The sequence below is a fragment of the Ranitomeya variabilis genome, chromosome 7 (genome assembly GCF_051348905.1).
Source record: "Ranitomeya variabilis isolate aRanVar5 chromosome 7, aRanVar5.hap1, whole genome shotgun sequence".
NCBI classification, from domain to species: domain Eukaryota; kingdom Metazoa; phylum Chordata; class Amphibia; order Anura; family Dendrobatidae; genus Ranitomeya; species Ranitomeya variabilis.
This window is the reverse complement of record NC_135238.1, coordinates 79,954,273-79,971,066: the sequence shown is the minus strand read 5'-3', so window position 1 is coordinate 79,971,066 and position 16,794 is coordinate 79,954,273. Positions and strand designations below refer to the sequence as shown.

Below are 16,794 nucleotides of genomic sequence, written 5' to 3'. Positions count from 1 at the left end.
ATGGCACAGCTTTATAAGGAGCATCTATGGGGCAATAATGAACAGTGCAGAGCATATATGGCACTGCTTTATATGGAGCATCTATGGGGCAAGGCAATAATGAACAGTGCAGAGCACTATATATGGCACAGCTTTATAAGGAGCATCTATGGGGCCATAATGAACAGTGCACAGCATATATGGCACTGCTTTATAAGGAGCATCTATGGGGCCATAATGAACAATGCAGAGCATATATGGCACTGCTTTATATGGAGCATCTATGGGGCCATAATGAACGGTGCAGAGCATTGTATATGGGGCATCTATGGGGCCATAATGAATGGTGCAGAGCATATATGGCACTGCTTTATATGGAGCATCTATGGGGCCATAATGAACGGTGCAGAGCATTGTATATGGGGCATCTATGGGGCCATAATGAATGGTGCAGAGCAATGGCACAGCTTTATAAGGAGCATCTATGGGGCCATAATGAACGGTGCAGAGCATTCTATATGGCACAGCTATATATGGAGCATCTATGGGGCAATAATCAACGGTATGGAGCATTATATATGGCACAGCTTTATATGGAACCTCCTTTGGGGCAATAATGAACGGTATGGAGCATCTATTTTTATTTTTGAAATTCACCGGTAGCTGCTGTATTTTCCACCCTAGGCTTATACTCGAGTCAATAAGTTTTCCCAGTTTTTTGTGGCAAAATTAGGGGGGTCGGCTTATACTCGAGTATATACGGTATACATTTTTTACTTTATAGTGCGGGTACATTTTTCTATATGATTTGATTGAACTGAACCCCCCCCCACCTTCTCCATGGTAGTTTGTTGGCACTTTAACCCGTTAACAACCAGGGGTATTTTTAGTTTTGCATTTTCACTTTTTGCTCCTTCTGCTTTCTTGCAGAAAATTTCAGGTTTTTCTCAGGAAATTTCTGCAAGAAATCCTGAACGTGTGCACATAGCCTAAAAGTAAAATTAATTGAGACATATGTAGTTTAAGTGTTTTTGAATATCCATATTGAATCAGGAGCCCCATATAATGCTCCATACAGTTCATGATGGCCCCATAAGATGCTCCATACAAAATAAGCCCCATATAATGCTCCATACAAAATAAGCCCCATATAATGCTCCATACAAAATAAGCCCCATATAATGCTCCATACAAAATAAGCCCCATATAATGCTCCATACAAAATAAGCCCCATATAAGCCACATACTCACCTCTCTTTGCTCAGGCCCCCGGCACTTGCGATAGTCACCTTCCTCGTTCCACGCTAATCGCGTCATTGTGCCCTCTGACCTGAACAGTAAGTGCAGAGGATAGAAGACAGAGCAGCACGCAGCGGTGGAACGAGGAAGGTGACTATCGCGCAATGCTCACCTCCCCCGATAAAATCACCTGCTCTCGGCGCGGTCCCTGGCAGCGTCTCACCGTCAGATGGTCTCCGGGAGCCGGCGGCATCTTCCTGTGGTCAGCGGTCACGTACCGTTCAATACAGTAATGAATATGCGTCCATATTCATTACTTTAATGAGTGGTACCACGTGACCACTGAACAGAGGAAGAGCTGCCCGGAGACCATGGGACATGCAGGGAAAGCGCCAGGAGCATGTGAGTATGTCACAGCGCCGCTCCCCCATCGACCCCCCGCCAACAATGACTCGAGTATAAGCCGAGAGGGTCACTTTCAGTCCCAAAAAAGTGGGCTGAAAATCTCGGCTTATACTCAAGTATATACGGTATGTGTATGTTTGATTTTTTTTTCTGTTTTATTTTGAATGGGGCGATTTGAAATTATATATTTTTATTTTTTAAAAACTTTAATTTTACTTTTTACTTGCTTCAATAGTCTCCATGGGAGACTAGAAGCTGCAGTTGTCCGATCGCTTGTGCTACATAGAGCAGGGCTGCAGCCCTACTCTATGTAGCAAATATGCTCACTTGCTATGAGCGCCCGACCACCAGGCAGCTATCATAGCGATCCAGCAATGACAACCACAGAGGTCTCCTGCTGACCTCACGTCGTCATGCCAACCCATCGGCGACCCACGGTCAAGTGACACGGGCGCCGATAGAAGGTAATGATGCGCTTCCAGCGTTTGACAGCGGCATTTAACATGTTAACAGCCGTGGGTGAATCGCAATTCCACCCGCGGCTGTTCTGGGCACATGTCAGTTGATCAGCTCAGCTGACGTGCTGAAAAAGGTACGGGCTCCGGCGATGAGGGAGGGGAGAGACTGTCCATCATTGGAAGTCATGGGGTTAATATCGCGATAACGTTCATATATCTTTTTAGAGGCGCCACAATCAGACACAACTCCCTTCTAATTAGATATTGAGGGCTGGTGACTTTTGTGCCATGTCCCTCCGCCACGTTATGCAACCCCACTCTAACTTTATAGGATTCGACAACTCATGGCTAAGTCTCTCTGGTTTCTAAATGAATCCACTTTTTAATAATACCACTCAAAGTTAATTAGTGGAATATTTAGGTGGGAAGAAATTTCATAAACGGATTTGCTACAACAGTGGGATTCAATTACAGGATCGCGCTTGATTTCCTAAGAACGAGCCATTCTTTCTCTAGGGTCTGCAGAGGCACACCAAGACTAGGTGCTTCATTTACACATCTTTGGTAACGGGCCGGAATGAAAATCCTGAACTCAATGAATAAGAGGCGTAATCCAATACTTCTCTCCATACCGTTCGGTCAGACTGTGGATTTGCTGAAGCAAAATGAGCTTGTATGAGTCAGCACACAGATATTTCCCACCTAAGAAAGAGGCATAGACAACATGTTGGGAACATGCCACAGGCGAACATGGTCCTTGACTTCTACAGTGACCTGACCTGCCCAAGCTATACATAAAGTGCTTCCTTTTATTTGTATGTTTCATTGGTGGCAATGCAAAAAAAGGAATTATTTCTCTTCTACAACGGCTTCTCATCCAAGTGTGGAGAGCTGTTCCCCCTTCACGCTGCCAAGTGTGGCTTGAGGCATGGCAGCCAGTACGCTGGTGATGATGCCTCATGAGCGGGGTGATCTCTTACTCTGTACTTTTAGAAGAGGCGATGCAATATACTAAAGCATCGTCCCATCATCATTTGCAATAAGGTTGGTAGCAAAGTGGATCAGTCACCAGATTTAACACTATGAATTGATGGATCTCCTGAGGATAATGATGCTTCATGATGGGGGTGGTGTATTTAATCTGAAAATAAATGACACAATGGCTGTATAATCCCATGTAAAAGTTGAACTTTCTGCCCACCTCGCCTGATTGAACATCTGCTACTGCTCTGTACTAGCTGCTGGATGGGTTGGAAGACACTGACTTATGAGCCATTTCATTCCATTCCAGGACTCATAAATAGAACATTTTAATATAAGAATTACATTGTCACCCTGATATGCATAGTCCAAGTAAATACACCAGCCTCATAATATCCATGTAATAACGCACAGTGCTTGTATTGTGAAATCCGGTTATTGATCAATCTTACAGGAAACCTGTCTTCTGATGGTGCCTGAATCCCGGACAGCACACATCAAGTCTGGCTGCGTCATTGCAGCCGTTCAGATCGTCTTCCGAAGTGCTGCAGCGTTTCAGAGCAAACATACCTTGACAAGCTGGCCGGGGACCGAGTCTTGGATGACTAGTCTGAGGCAAGTCCCCGGAGGCTTCCCTCCACCCCAAGCCATTTGACTAGTAGGGCTTCCCTATGCACACACGTATGGCGAGACCCATGGGCATGGAGAAGATGCCGGGGCTCAGCCCTGGACAATTTTGAAATGATGTTTTGGCTGAAACGTTGCAACTTTTTGAAGTAGAATATGGCTGCAATAAAACAGACAGATTCATTCTGGCTGTGATCCGGGCAGCAGGACTCAAATGAAAGGTGCCCATAAATGGAGAAAACTTTACAAAAAGGATAAATAAAGCATCTTACCTGTCATTGCATACTGGTAAGGAGATACCAAGGACGGAGCAAAAGCTTTATTAAAGACAAGAAAAACAAAGCTACGTATTACTGCTGTGAATAATTAACATTACAAGGCATTATACGGTCTTAGAAGTATAGGAAAGGACATAGGTACCAGCGCCTACAAGAACAGTACATAGATAACTACCTCATATTGCTTTTAGACAATGCAGTCACTTATCAGAAATGTTTCTAAAAGGAACACTACTTCAATGAAAGGGGTTGTGAAGGGTGGCCGAAACACGCTTTTGTCCAGGAGCAGCGCCATATAAGTCTTTGGTATATGTAAGGCAACTTTTATTCACTTAAGTAAAAGTACCAAAGATGCAATACTGCATACCACCTGTAGAGAAGTGTGGCGCTATATCTAGAAGTCAGGTCTTACAAGACTAATAATACAATATGGCGATTATTGACCTGCTCTTGCCCACATGCCACGAGGGATACAGCTTTAGGGAGGGCTCACATATCTATTCTGTCAGGGGACATGGACGTTGCATAGAATAAATTAAACATTGTATTCTGATTTGCCCCCAATCTTACCAACCAGTTGAGTGAGGCAAACAGCATTTCCCAACTTCACACCTGGGTTGGGGGTAAAATTACCTCAGGGAACTCCAAACAAATTTTCCTTTACAAAATGACCAAACAATTTTTTTTATTCAAAGCCACAAAGCCAAGATTTCAGTACATAGAGGACTTAAGGGGCACTGCTCACACGGCCATGCTCCCTGAAGGCTCGGGGATTTCACTTTGGAATTACCAATAGTGACAAACATTTTGATAATGAAGTAAGTGATCTCCCATTCCGGTTTTATTCCGCACAAGACAGTCCTAGGTGTTCTCAAACTGTGGGGAAAGACCCAACACTGCCAAATGTAACCTGACAAGTGCTGTGACAGACATGTTGTGCAGACGGAGCAGTGTGCGGCCTCTACCAGTCACCAACTCAATTCACAAAATACAGATGAGCAGGGCTTCATCTGCACAGGCCGGAAAAATGGCCGCTCATAGGGAGGGTGCTTCAGTGCCTCCAACCAGCCTCTCTCAACCGATGGAAAAGGCAAATGGATGTCACTGTCTGCAAGAGCAGATCAGCAGCAGGCATTGGGCCCGGTTGTGCCATCAGCAGCTTAAGCAATCATTCTTGAGGGGAAGACCTGTACATAAGGCTGTTCTCATCCCACCCACCTCCATGTTTACTGAGAGGATAACACTGCAGGAAAAGCATGCCTCTAAATCTGATTTTATGGCTGACTTCCCATCATCACAGCAAATGAATATTTTATCACAAAGCAGCTACGTTATGCTTTGGAAATCAAATATTTTAATTTCACACATTTTAAGATCAGATGACAGGGATCATCGGTAATGCTATAAGCTTGATAGGGGAATTGTGATAAATTGTTAAGGTAATGGCCTCCTATGGCCCAAATGCTGGCTTTCAGTCACAACTGCAATGCTCAGAGGATGCAATGCCTGCATGGAGGTTGCCATGGCAGCACAGTGACGACACCAGGATTTCATCTATGAGGGAGATTTCCAGGAGGCACAAGACCAAGGCAACACTGGGCTGGTACAAAGCAGCAGTTATCAGGTGGTCCGTAATCCCCGGGGGGGATCTGCAGCCACATCCGATGTGTATAGCAGACATATACTGGGGCCTCCTGCTTCCCAGAATACAGGCGGCCATTGTCTACAGCGGTGCACATATTAAATTACAAGGGGTGCAGTATACTACATGATATCTCAGTCACAGAGATTGGACTTTTGTTATAAACTGCTCAAAAAAATAAAGGGAACTCTAAAATCCCACATCCTAGATATCACTGAGTGAAATAGTCCAGTTGCAAATCTTTATTCATTACATAGTGGAATGTGTTGCGAAAAACAAAACAAAAATGATCAATGTAAAATTAATATCCAATGGAGGTCTGAATTAGGAATGATACTGAAAATCAAAGTGGAAAAATCAAATTACAGGCTAATTCAACTTCAGTGCAAATGTCTCAAGACAAGGAAATGATGCTCAGTAGTGTGTGTGGCCACCACTTGTCTGTATGACCTCTCTACGCCTGGGCATGCTCCTGAGGAGGTGGTAGATGAGCTCCTGAGGGATCTCCTCCTCCCAGACCTGGATCAGTCAACTCCTGAACAGTCTGTGGTGCAACGTGGCATTGGTGGATGGAGCCAGACATGATGTCCCAGATGTGCTCGATTAGACTCAACGGGCAAAGCCAGTACATAGCATCAATGCTGTCATCATGCGGAAACTGTTGACACTTGAGCCACATGAGGCCTAGAACTAGTTCTTTCTTCTCCCACACTTTGTGGCCTGACACACATATGGTTAGACTCTTTATGCATTTTTTATTACAGCGTTTCACCTTTGCCGTTCTGCCATATACTGGATGTCTTAGTGGAGTCTGCATACAAGTCTTAGCTGGGATCCTCACCCAAATCATCTTACTTTCTACTGTTATTTATTTTTATTTAACTATGTTTCCCTCCCTTTTTTGGTGTGATCCCTGTGGACCTGGCAGCTCTATATTAGTAATTTAACCTGTTAGAGGCATTGCCTTCTTTCTACCTTGGACAAACTATACTGTACTATTTGTATCATCCGAGACAAGCCTTGTTACCATTATATTCTCTGCAATGAGTGGCTATTATTGGAGCATTATGTCGGATTATTGTATACCCTTCATTATGGTTTTTTTCTCCTCGTTATATTGTATATTATCTTGTGTCTTATTTTTTGTTGTCCCTACAATGTAGGTTTGATAAAGGTCTTTACTGAATAAAAAGTTGCGTGTGATACACAATATCTCTAAGGAGCACTGTAATAAAAGTCTCATTCTTTTCCACTACACTCACGTCAGCTTCTTAGAGCCTCTGATTCTTCCTGCCCATGGTTTGGGCAGCATGAGTGAGGTGACAAGTTCCCGCTAACTCTTTAATGACCTTTGCCGTACATTTTCATCATAGGACACTATGGAAAGAATGAAACCAGCTCAGGAGCAGAGACTGCTTCATAGGCGGCAGACAGTTATGCTACATATCATATCCACCATTTGCTGTAATTGCAGCGACTGGAGCTCTGACAGTGTGCTTAAATTACATCATTTAAAATGACACCGGCTACCAATTGCCACCGCAACGTGACTGCAAGGAACCAATGGGTTACCATGGCGGTCACATAGCTTTCTGCCACTTGTAGGATGGGCTTCATACTTTGCACAGCGTTTTGATGATGAAAATGTACGTTGGCAGTCTTCAAGGAGTTAACGGAACCCGTCACCCAATTCACACAGGAGGACCCGTAACTGCCATTTTGGTCTCCCATTGAAGTTCAGCCATAGAACAGCTATTTCACTACATACTGCAATGTGGTATTGCATTATATCATATAAGTGATCGAACAGAGGTCCAAGTACCATATTACACTAAAAACATTTAGAGGTTTTTTTTAATATTCAAAAGAAATTGAATTACGGTAATAAAGATTCAGTATCGTTGTGACTGAATAAGTTGATAAAATATAAAATTAAAATATACATTGGAAGAGGGAATCGGAAAACCAGAATTGTGAGTTACGAAAAAAAAAAAAAAAAAAAACAAAAAAAAAAAAAAACACAAGTGCAAACAACATGGCATATTTACCCAAAATCGGCACCAAAATCCACAGCTCAGGGTCCAAAAAAAGAAAAGGAAAAAAAAAAAAAAAAAAAAAGGCCCCTCAAAGCATCACAGCACCACAATGTGAAGGTGTACAGGTGTGAGAAAATAGCCACACTGTTTTTACAAATCAGTTCTCTCGCACCCTTGGAGCACACCCAAATATAACACTGACAGCGACAACTGGAATTACCCCTATGGTTTTCGACTGGGGAACATAATGACGTTACAATATTATATTGTGAAGAGACATACCTTGTAGCTTCCAAGCTTTTCTTTGTTCTTCTTTGGCAACTTGCTCCATGTCTTTATCATATATGTAGTCTTGACACATAAAGCAGTATATACCCCCATACAACAAATCTATGGCTGAAGAAGAAAAAATTCAAGAATTCAAGAAGTTGTAAGTAATGTAGGAAAAAAATACTTTTGAATACTTGTGACAGATAAGATTGGCTAAAATGTAACTATTAACACAGGGGAAGTGTGACCCATTATAGAACGGTTCAATTGAGGGGCATGGAATGCTTACATATACAAATAATATATAAATATATAGGGGGCTGGTCAATCACTGAGTTTTTAAAGGGGTTATCCACATTTGTTGACTTTTTATTTAAATGTATGCAATTGGGGCAAAGAATCTTTTGCAATTCGCTTTCATTAAAAATGTTGCACCATTTGCCTCCTATAGCTGCTGTATTACAAGGTCTATTGCTGGCTGCAGAACGAAGTATCGGGTCGGCCACATTATCTTTATTTTATGAATTTTAGGAGATCTGTTGAGAACATGATTTTGCAGCACTTACTGTTATCTAGACATGACGGTTCTCCAGCTCCTGTTACTGAAAACCCCACAAGAAAACTGCTTTTCTATTGGAAAAGACTGATGGACATGTGTGGTCACATGCTCTTCCACCAGCTCCATTGTATGGACCAGCGAGCTGAGCAGTCTGTGCGGGAAGCTGCAGTGACCGGAGCAGGAGGAGAACCAGTCATGGCTACATAACAGCAAGTCTCCTGGATTTTTATCAGTAGCACAGAGGATCCGCTTATTCCTTTTGGTCCTGGACCCGCTTGACATGTAGGAAACACCACTAAACCAATCAGTGACTAAGGCGGAGCACTGGTGCAGCCAGCGATTGGCGAACAGGAATATCCTTCTGTGCGGCCAGGTAGGAGAGACCAGCGCAAACAAGGGAGTGAATGAAGAATCTGTAGTGTGACTATTGCTCGCTATGCCACTCAGCCTTCTAAATAAATCACACTTCTGCCACACTTCTCTCTCCCTAATGCCTAGCAACACAACATGTGCTGAAGTGATGGAAAAAGCCAACATGACGTTAGTGAAACGGATCACAGGTATACTTATCCCTTCATCTCCCAAATAGACAACTTTTTTAACCCCTTAAAGGTCCAATGACTGATATATCAGTCATTGGACGCCTCCCCCTGCTTTGTGTGGGCTCCGGCAATGAGCCCGTACCTTTTCCGGCACATGACAGCGGATCTGATGAGCTGTCATGTATCCCTGACAGCTGTGGGTGGAGTCATGATCCATCCGCAGGCTGTTAACATGTTAAATGGCGCGATTAAAAAAAAAAATGGAAATGCAAAAACGGAAAAACCCCTGGTCCTTAAGGGGTTAAGCAGAAGGCCAACCATACATTCTTTCAGCTATATACACTACCATTCAAAAGTTTAGGGTCACTTAGAAATGTCCTTATTTTAAAGAAAAGCACAGTTTTTTCAATGAAGCCAACATTAAGTGATTCAGAAATACACTCTATACATTGTTAACATGGTACATTTATTCTAGCTGCAAACGTCTGATTTGTAACGCAATATCTTCATAGGTGTATAGAGGCCTATTTCCAACAACCATCACTCCAGTGTTCTTGTGGTACTTTGTGTTTGCTAACTGTGTAAGAAGGCTAATTGAAGGTTAGAATACCCTTGTGCAAGTATGTTAGCACAGCTGAAAACAGTTTGGCTGATTAGAGCAGTGATTTTCAACCTTTTTTGAGCTGCGGCACACTTTTTATACTTAAAAAATCCCGGGGCACACCAACCACCAAAATAGCACAAAATGACACTAAAACAGTACATATTCTACATATAGTTAATAATATAGATTCTAAATGTATTTATACTCAGTGTGAATATACAGCGTTTCCGCGCTGTATTTTCCGCACCATGTTCACAGTGGATTTGGTTTTCCATAGATTTACGTGGTACTGTAAACGTGATGGAAAACTGATACGAATCCGCAGCGACCAATCCGCTGCGGATCCGCAGCCAAGTCCGCACCGTGTGCACATAGCCTAATTCTAACCCTAATTCCAACCCTAACCCTAATTGCAACCCTAATTCTAACCCTAATTCCAACCCTAACCCTAAGTGCAACCCTAATTCCAACCCTAACCCTAAGTGCAACCCTAATTCCAACCCTAACCCTAAGTGCAACCCTAATTCCAACCCTAACCCTAAGTGCAACCCTAATTCCAACCCTAGCCCTAAGTGCAACCCTAGCCCTAAGTGCAACCCTAGCCCTAAGTGCAACCCTAGCCCTAAGTGCAACCCTAGCCCTAAGTGCAACCCTAGCCCTAAGTGCAACCCTAAGTGCAACCCTAAGTGCAACCCTAAGTGCAACCCTAAGTGCAACCCTACCCCTAACCCTACCCCTAACCCTACCCCTAACCCTACCCCTAACCCTACCCCTAACCCTACCCCTAACCCTACCCCTAACCCTACCCCTAATCCTACCCCTAATCCTACCCCTAATCCTACCCCTACCCCTAACCCTACCCCTAACCCTACCCCTAACCCTACCCCTAACCCTACCCCTAACCCTACCCCTAATGGAAAAACAAAAATAATTATATTTTCTGTATTTTATTATTGTCCCTACCTATGGGGGTGATAAAGGGGGGGGTTTATTTACTATTTTTTTATTTTGATCGCTGTGATAGAACTTATCACAGCGACCAAAATGTATAGGAACGAATCTGCCGGCCAGCGTACTGCGCATGCGCCCGCCATTTTCCAAGATGGCGGCGCCCATGGTGAAGACGGACGGACACCGGGAGGGACATCGGAGCTAGGTAAGTATGGGGGGGGGGGGGGATCGGAGGAGCGGACAGGAGATCGGGGCAGAAAGGAGGGGGCACCATAGTTTGGGGAACTTTCCCCGCGGCACACCCGACCATGTGTCGCGGCACACTAGTGTGCCGCGGAACACTGGTTGAAAATCACTGGATTAGAGAACCTATAAACCTGACCTTCCTTTGAGCTATTTGAGAATCTGGAGCATTACATTTGTTGGTTCCATTAAACTCTCAAAATGGCCAGAAAACAAATAACTTTCATTTGAAACTTGACAGTCTATCCTTGTTCTTAGAAATGAAGGCTATTCAATGAGAGAAATTGCCAAGAAACTGAAGATTTCCTACAACAGTGTGTACTGCTTCCTTCAGAGGAGAGCACAAACAGGCTCTAACCGGAGTAGAAAGAGAAGTGGGAGGCCACGCTTCACAACTGAGCAACAAGACAAGCACATTAGAGTCTGTAGTTTGAGAAATCGATGCCACACAGGTCCTCAACTGGCAGCTTCATTAAATAGTACATGCAAAACGCTAGTGTCAAAGTCTACAGTGAAGACGCGACTCTGGGATGCTGGCCTTCAGGGCAGAGTGGCAAAGAAAAGCCATATCTGAAACTGGCTAATAAAAGGAAAAGATTAATATGGGCAAAAGAACAGACATTGGACAGACGAAGACTGGAAAAAAGTGTTATGGACAGACGAATCCAAGTTTGAAGTGTTTGGATCACACAGAAGAACATTTGTAAGACGCAGAACAACTGAAAAGATGCTGGAAGGGTGCATGACGCCATCTGTCAAGCATGGTGGAGGTAATGTGATGGTCTGGGGTTGCTTTGGTGCTGGTAAAGTGGGAGATTTGTACAAGGTAAAAGGGATTTTGAATAAGGAAGGCAATCACTTAATTTTGCAATGCCATGCCATACCCTGTGGACAGCGCTTAATTGGAGCCAATTTCATCCTACAACAGGACAATGACCCAAAGCACACCTCCAAATTATGCAAGAACTATTTAGGAAAGCAGGCGCAGCTGATATTCTCTCTGTAATGGAGTGGCCAGCGCAGTCGCCAGATCTCAACCCCATTGAGCTATTGTGGGAGCAGCTTGACCGTATGGTATGCAAAAAGTGCCCATCAAGCCAAACCAACTTGTGAGAGGGGCTTCTGGAAGCATGGGGTGAAATTTCTCCAGATTACCTCAGCAAATTAACTACCAGAAGGCCAAAGGTCTGCAATGCTGGAATTGCTGCAAAGAGAGCATTCTTTGACGTAAGCAAAGTATGAAGGAGAAAATTATTATTTCAAATAAAAAAAAAATCTTTTTTTCGAACCTTGTCAATGTCTGGACTAGATTTTCAATTCACTTGGCAACTCATTTGAGTAATAAAAGTATTAGTTTTCATGGAAAACACAAAATTGTCTGGGTGACACTAAACTTTTGAACGGTAGTGTATGTAGCTATGCAAGAAAGATGTATGCTCAACATGGCCCCTTACCTTATTATTCCATTGATAGACTTTATGCTCCACACTTGTAGTGGCCCCTAGCTGTGCATGAATGCAGATCACTGTAGTGTGGTGGCGTTTTGTTAATTTACTGTTGTGTGCCTCATGAATTTGGCGCTTCTTCTAACCACTGCCATGCACCACTCCCACTTGAGTAGCGCAAATTATGATGAATCTAACTCTGATATCCTGTTCTGGTCCAGCTCCAGCCTCTTTGGCTTAAAAATAGAGTTGTGCAAAAGTTTTGCAACATTTCAATGTGTTTCACCTCGAAAAACTGGCAAAAACTCACTACTGAATTCAGACCAAACCGTTTGCCACACCAGTATTTTGCATTCCTTTAAACAGTACACTTACATTGTGCTCGCACTGTGCGTTTGGTGTATCCACCTGGAAAGCTACAGGGCTCCTGACAAACTCCATATGTAACAAGCGCCAAAATTCAAAGGAGGACTTTTTTTTTTTTTTTTTTTTTTCCCAGACAATCAATTTTACCAGTATGTTAAGCCAAAACAAGAAATGCGACAAATAGAGGAAAAATCTGGAAAGATTGTGTCTTTGCTCCACTAATGGAAATTGGCAATCCTCCAGTAGACCGAAAAACGGCAGTGTTGCCATCTAGAGGTAGCCCAAGAATAATCCAGGCCTGCCTTAAAGGACCGATCAACTCCATACAAGACTATCGGCTGTCGTTTACCTGCCTGTGTACACGGAGTGACGATGCGCTACTGAACATAGCACAGGAACGCCAATTGGTGGCTTGTCTTTACTGATCTCAAGTTAATTTGCGATCTATTAAAGATAATCAAATTTCAAGACTTATGGGTCGGATGTTGACGTGCAGTGTAGATATCTATAGGTGGCACTAGTTTTCTTGCCTCTGGACGAGAGCCAATTTGTTTACTTCTACTCAGGGACCATACACCCATGCTATTGCCACATGGAAATTTGGTACTTCTGAGAAATATGAATGCAAAAAACTCAACCAAACACTGACACGAGAAAGTGGCCAAACTTGATTCTGAATTATAATTTACTACTGGGTGAGATGTAGGCGTCATGTAACAAAGCTTCAGTTCCCACCAGTAAAGGTATAGGAGCACATTTTGAAGTGTTGAATTTTTTTTTTCCACGTTAGAGGTTCATTATTTGGGTTAAGACGGAACCATTGTACAGTATGGTATAGGGAAAGTGAAGCTGAGCAGAACACGGGTTTGCTGGAAAAAAAAAATAAATCAGCAGAAGTAATTTAATTCATTAAAGGGAACCCGTCCCCCCCCCCCCCGGCGTTTTTAACTAAAAGAGCCACCTTGTGCAGCACTAATGCTGTATTCTGTGAGGGTGGCTCTTTTTTTGGGGGGGGGGTCCCTTCCAACGCTGCAATATCACTTTTTATAATTTGCCAGCCATGCCTCTAGTCTGTCCGGGGGGGCATGCCTTTTCCCCCGGACACAAACGCCTCCCAGCCATCGCTCGGCCCCTCCGTGCTCCGGGTGCCGCCTCCTGTGCCTACATTAACGTCCCCGGCGCCTGCACGATTAGTTCCTTTTTCAGGCATGCACAGTTTGCGCTGCCCTTCGCCTCACATCACATGATGGGAACTTACAGCGCAGGCACAGGGGGTGTTAACGAAGGCAGAAGAGGCGGCGCCCAGAGGGGCTGAGTGATGGCTGGGAGGCGTTTGTGTCCGGGGGGAAAAGACGTGCCCCCCGGACAGACTAAAGGTATGGCGGGCAAATTATAAAATGTGATATTGCAGCGTTGGAAGGGACCCCCCAAAAAAGAGCCACCTTCACAGAATGCAGCATTAGTGGTACACAAGGTGGCTCTTTTAGTTAAAATAGATTAAGGGGATCGCAGTCCAAAATGCAAAAGGAGTCCTCAGAAAAAATAATATCACATAGTAGAGTAATCTGAGAACTACTAAAAGTCAATGCCAGAAAAATCACCTCATCACCACAGCGGCGTTTTTCCAACTCTCACATGGCCCCATCTTCAGCTTTGATCACTATACCGCCATACAGATAAATCACCTTGACAAAGGCCCCATAGGCTGAAACGTTGGTGTATAGTATGACTGGTCATAGTATTGAATAATAAAAGATTTTTCTGGCATTGACTTTTAGTAGTTCTCAGATTACTCTTAGTTAAAACCACCAGAGGGGGGTGACAGGTTCCCTTTAAAATCCCTGGAGTTTGTATACATGAGTCCAGCAGGTGGTCCTACTCAGTGATTGACATGTCATTGCATGCAGTCATACAGGGACCACCCACTGGACTCATGTCTACAAACACCAGGGATTTCAATTAATAAAATACAAGCTCTATTCAAACTTTTCCAACAAAATTGTTCAGCAATCTGATCGTCTCCTCCTGCTCTATGACATGCTGCTCACTGATCATATCCCACTTTCAATATGTCGAATTCCGGGAAATACTGCAATTTTATTTTACAGGCCCAAGTAGCTGGGGTAAATGGCATTTGCTGAAAATTTGAGAGAACACTAGGGTGGTGGTCCTTTCTAAGGGAAATCGGCAGGGTTAATACACCCAGATTGTGACAACCCCCCCCCCCCCCCAAACAAGCAATATAACAATCCACACTGGTATACTGGCCAGACGCATTTTACAGTCCGCGGTCACCACTCACCTAGATTGTGTCTCTTGACTTTAGCGTGCTCGTGAATGTGTTTCTTCGTGAAACAACCAAAGAACACGCAGTACAGGCAAGAGTGTAGTCTGTTCAGGTGGGCGCCACACATGTGACAAATGCACGACTTGGCCTGTCAACGAAACGTTCCAGTGTCAAAAACATAAAAGCAATCTTATACAAAAAAAAATAGAAAATAGGAGGTTCTTTCAATGACAAGCCGGCAGCAATGACAATCAGTCGTGAACATACATGTGATACAGTGACAGAACTCATATAGAAAGACATTTGACATTAACGAGGAATTGGCTTCCAACCCCCCCTTTATTATTTCAGCTGAGTCTGGATATAGTGGAAAAGCCCCACTGAAAATGTAACGTGGGCGACAGTCATCACTGCGGTAAAGGGTTAATAGTCCAGTGGTAATGGCAGGGACACGCACAGAGGTATACTGCTCTGCGCTATATAAAACATGGCCGCTCCACACTGGAGGGATTCCCATGGCAACCCCACTGTGGAAGCCCTGTATCCACGCTGGGTGGACCGATGCTCACACTGCGCAGCACAGCAAATATCACGCTGTGGACAAACATTCCATGTAACATCCAACACGTGGGTGATCTTTGATGATCCATCCAAGCAGCTGCATTAGAAAGATTAATTACCCTTTTGATCAGGACACAAACTATGGAAGTGGTGTTGAAATAATGGGTAAGGGAGACAACCCCCATCATGGACACCTATGATCTAGGACAGATGTCTGTATGAGCAGGCTTTCCTTTTGGTAAATTCGAGCAGTTACTGCATTACATGGACGACCACCATTTAATAGTGCATAAACCTTTCTGGATGGCTCTAGTGTCACTGCCAAAGTCATGAGGTGGTCTATGGCTGCAAGGAGACCACCCAATTAAGGGGTATCATAACTAAATGCCTGACGTGTCAGATATTTTGTTTGGTGGTGATGGTGGGGGGTTCACATGCAAAGACCTCAATGATCTCAAAAACAGCGCCTGCACCCATCAAGATGTTAACATGCAGGAAGTTTTTACAGTAACACAATGTTGCATCTGAAAAGATGCAGAAGTTGCAATATAAAAATGTTTTTAGGGGGATGAGGGGTGGGAGAGGGTGTCAGTTCAATGATGTAAGGTCTATTATGTCAGGCAGCAGACAGAGGCCAAAATTTGGATTCCATTATTTGTTTTTACAATGTTACACAGCAACCATCAGACCTGCAGCCTCTTGTCGGATTGTCTTCCTCATGAACGAATATGCCCGTCATATACAAGCACTTAGCCTAACCGCAGATGTTAGAAGCCGGCTAGACTAGTGCAGTGGTAAGGACATTAGAAGAAGGAACAAATGAAGACTCAAACGGGTACAACAAAAAGCCATCTGCAGTAACACTGCACTAGGCCACAACCTGGTTACCAATGAGGCCCTGTTCACACACCGCTGCAATGGTCTAGCATTTGTAGTGGCAAGATAGCCATGATCACTAGAAATTGCATACAGCCTGTAGTACTTTGCCCAGCTCTAAACTATTCTATGCCATCTGCCAGTTTTTTTTCTATTTTATTATAAAGGACCAAAAAAAATAAAAAGATAAGGAGTCAGTCTTAAGGCTAAATTCACACTAAGCGTTTTTGCAGCTTTTTTTTAATGCACATTTTCAGCTGCGGTTTACAGTACCAGCAAAGTCTAAGACTTCAGAACTCTTTTGCACACAGCTTTTTTTTTGTCTTCAGGATTTTATGCTTTGCATGTTTTTTTGCACAATGGAGCATGTCACTTTCAGCATTTTGTCACCCGTCGAAATGAATGAGTGGTGAAAAAAAAAACATTCAGGCATCAGTTTTGCTGC

At 43.6% G+C, this 16,794-nt stretch overlaps 1 protein-coding gene across 11 annotated transcripts in view; it reads right to left on the bottom strand.

Annotated features, from left to right (window-relative positions):
* Positions 1-16,794, bottom strand: part of USP22 (ubiquitin specific peptidase 22) — a 122,157-nt gene that overhangs the window by 90,358 nt on the left and 15,005 nt on the right. For all 11 annotated transcript variants that reach the window (XM_077275354.1, XM_077275353.1, XM_077275352.1 and 8 more), the window contains 3 exons: positions 14,928-15,060; positions 7,928-8,041; positions 3,962-4,006 (listed from right to left, as the gene is read on the bottom strand). In XM_077275354.1, coding sequence (XP_077131469.1) covers positions 3,962-4,006; positions 7,928-8,041; positions 14,928-15,060 — 292 coding nt within the window. The remainder of the gene's footprint in view (positions 1-3,961; positions 4,007-7,927; positions 8,042-14,927; positions 15,061-16,794) is intronic.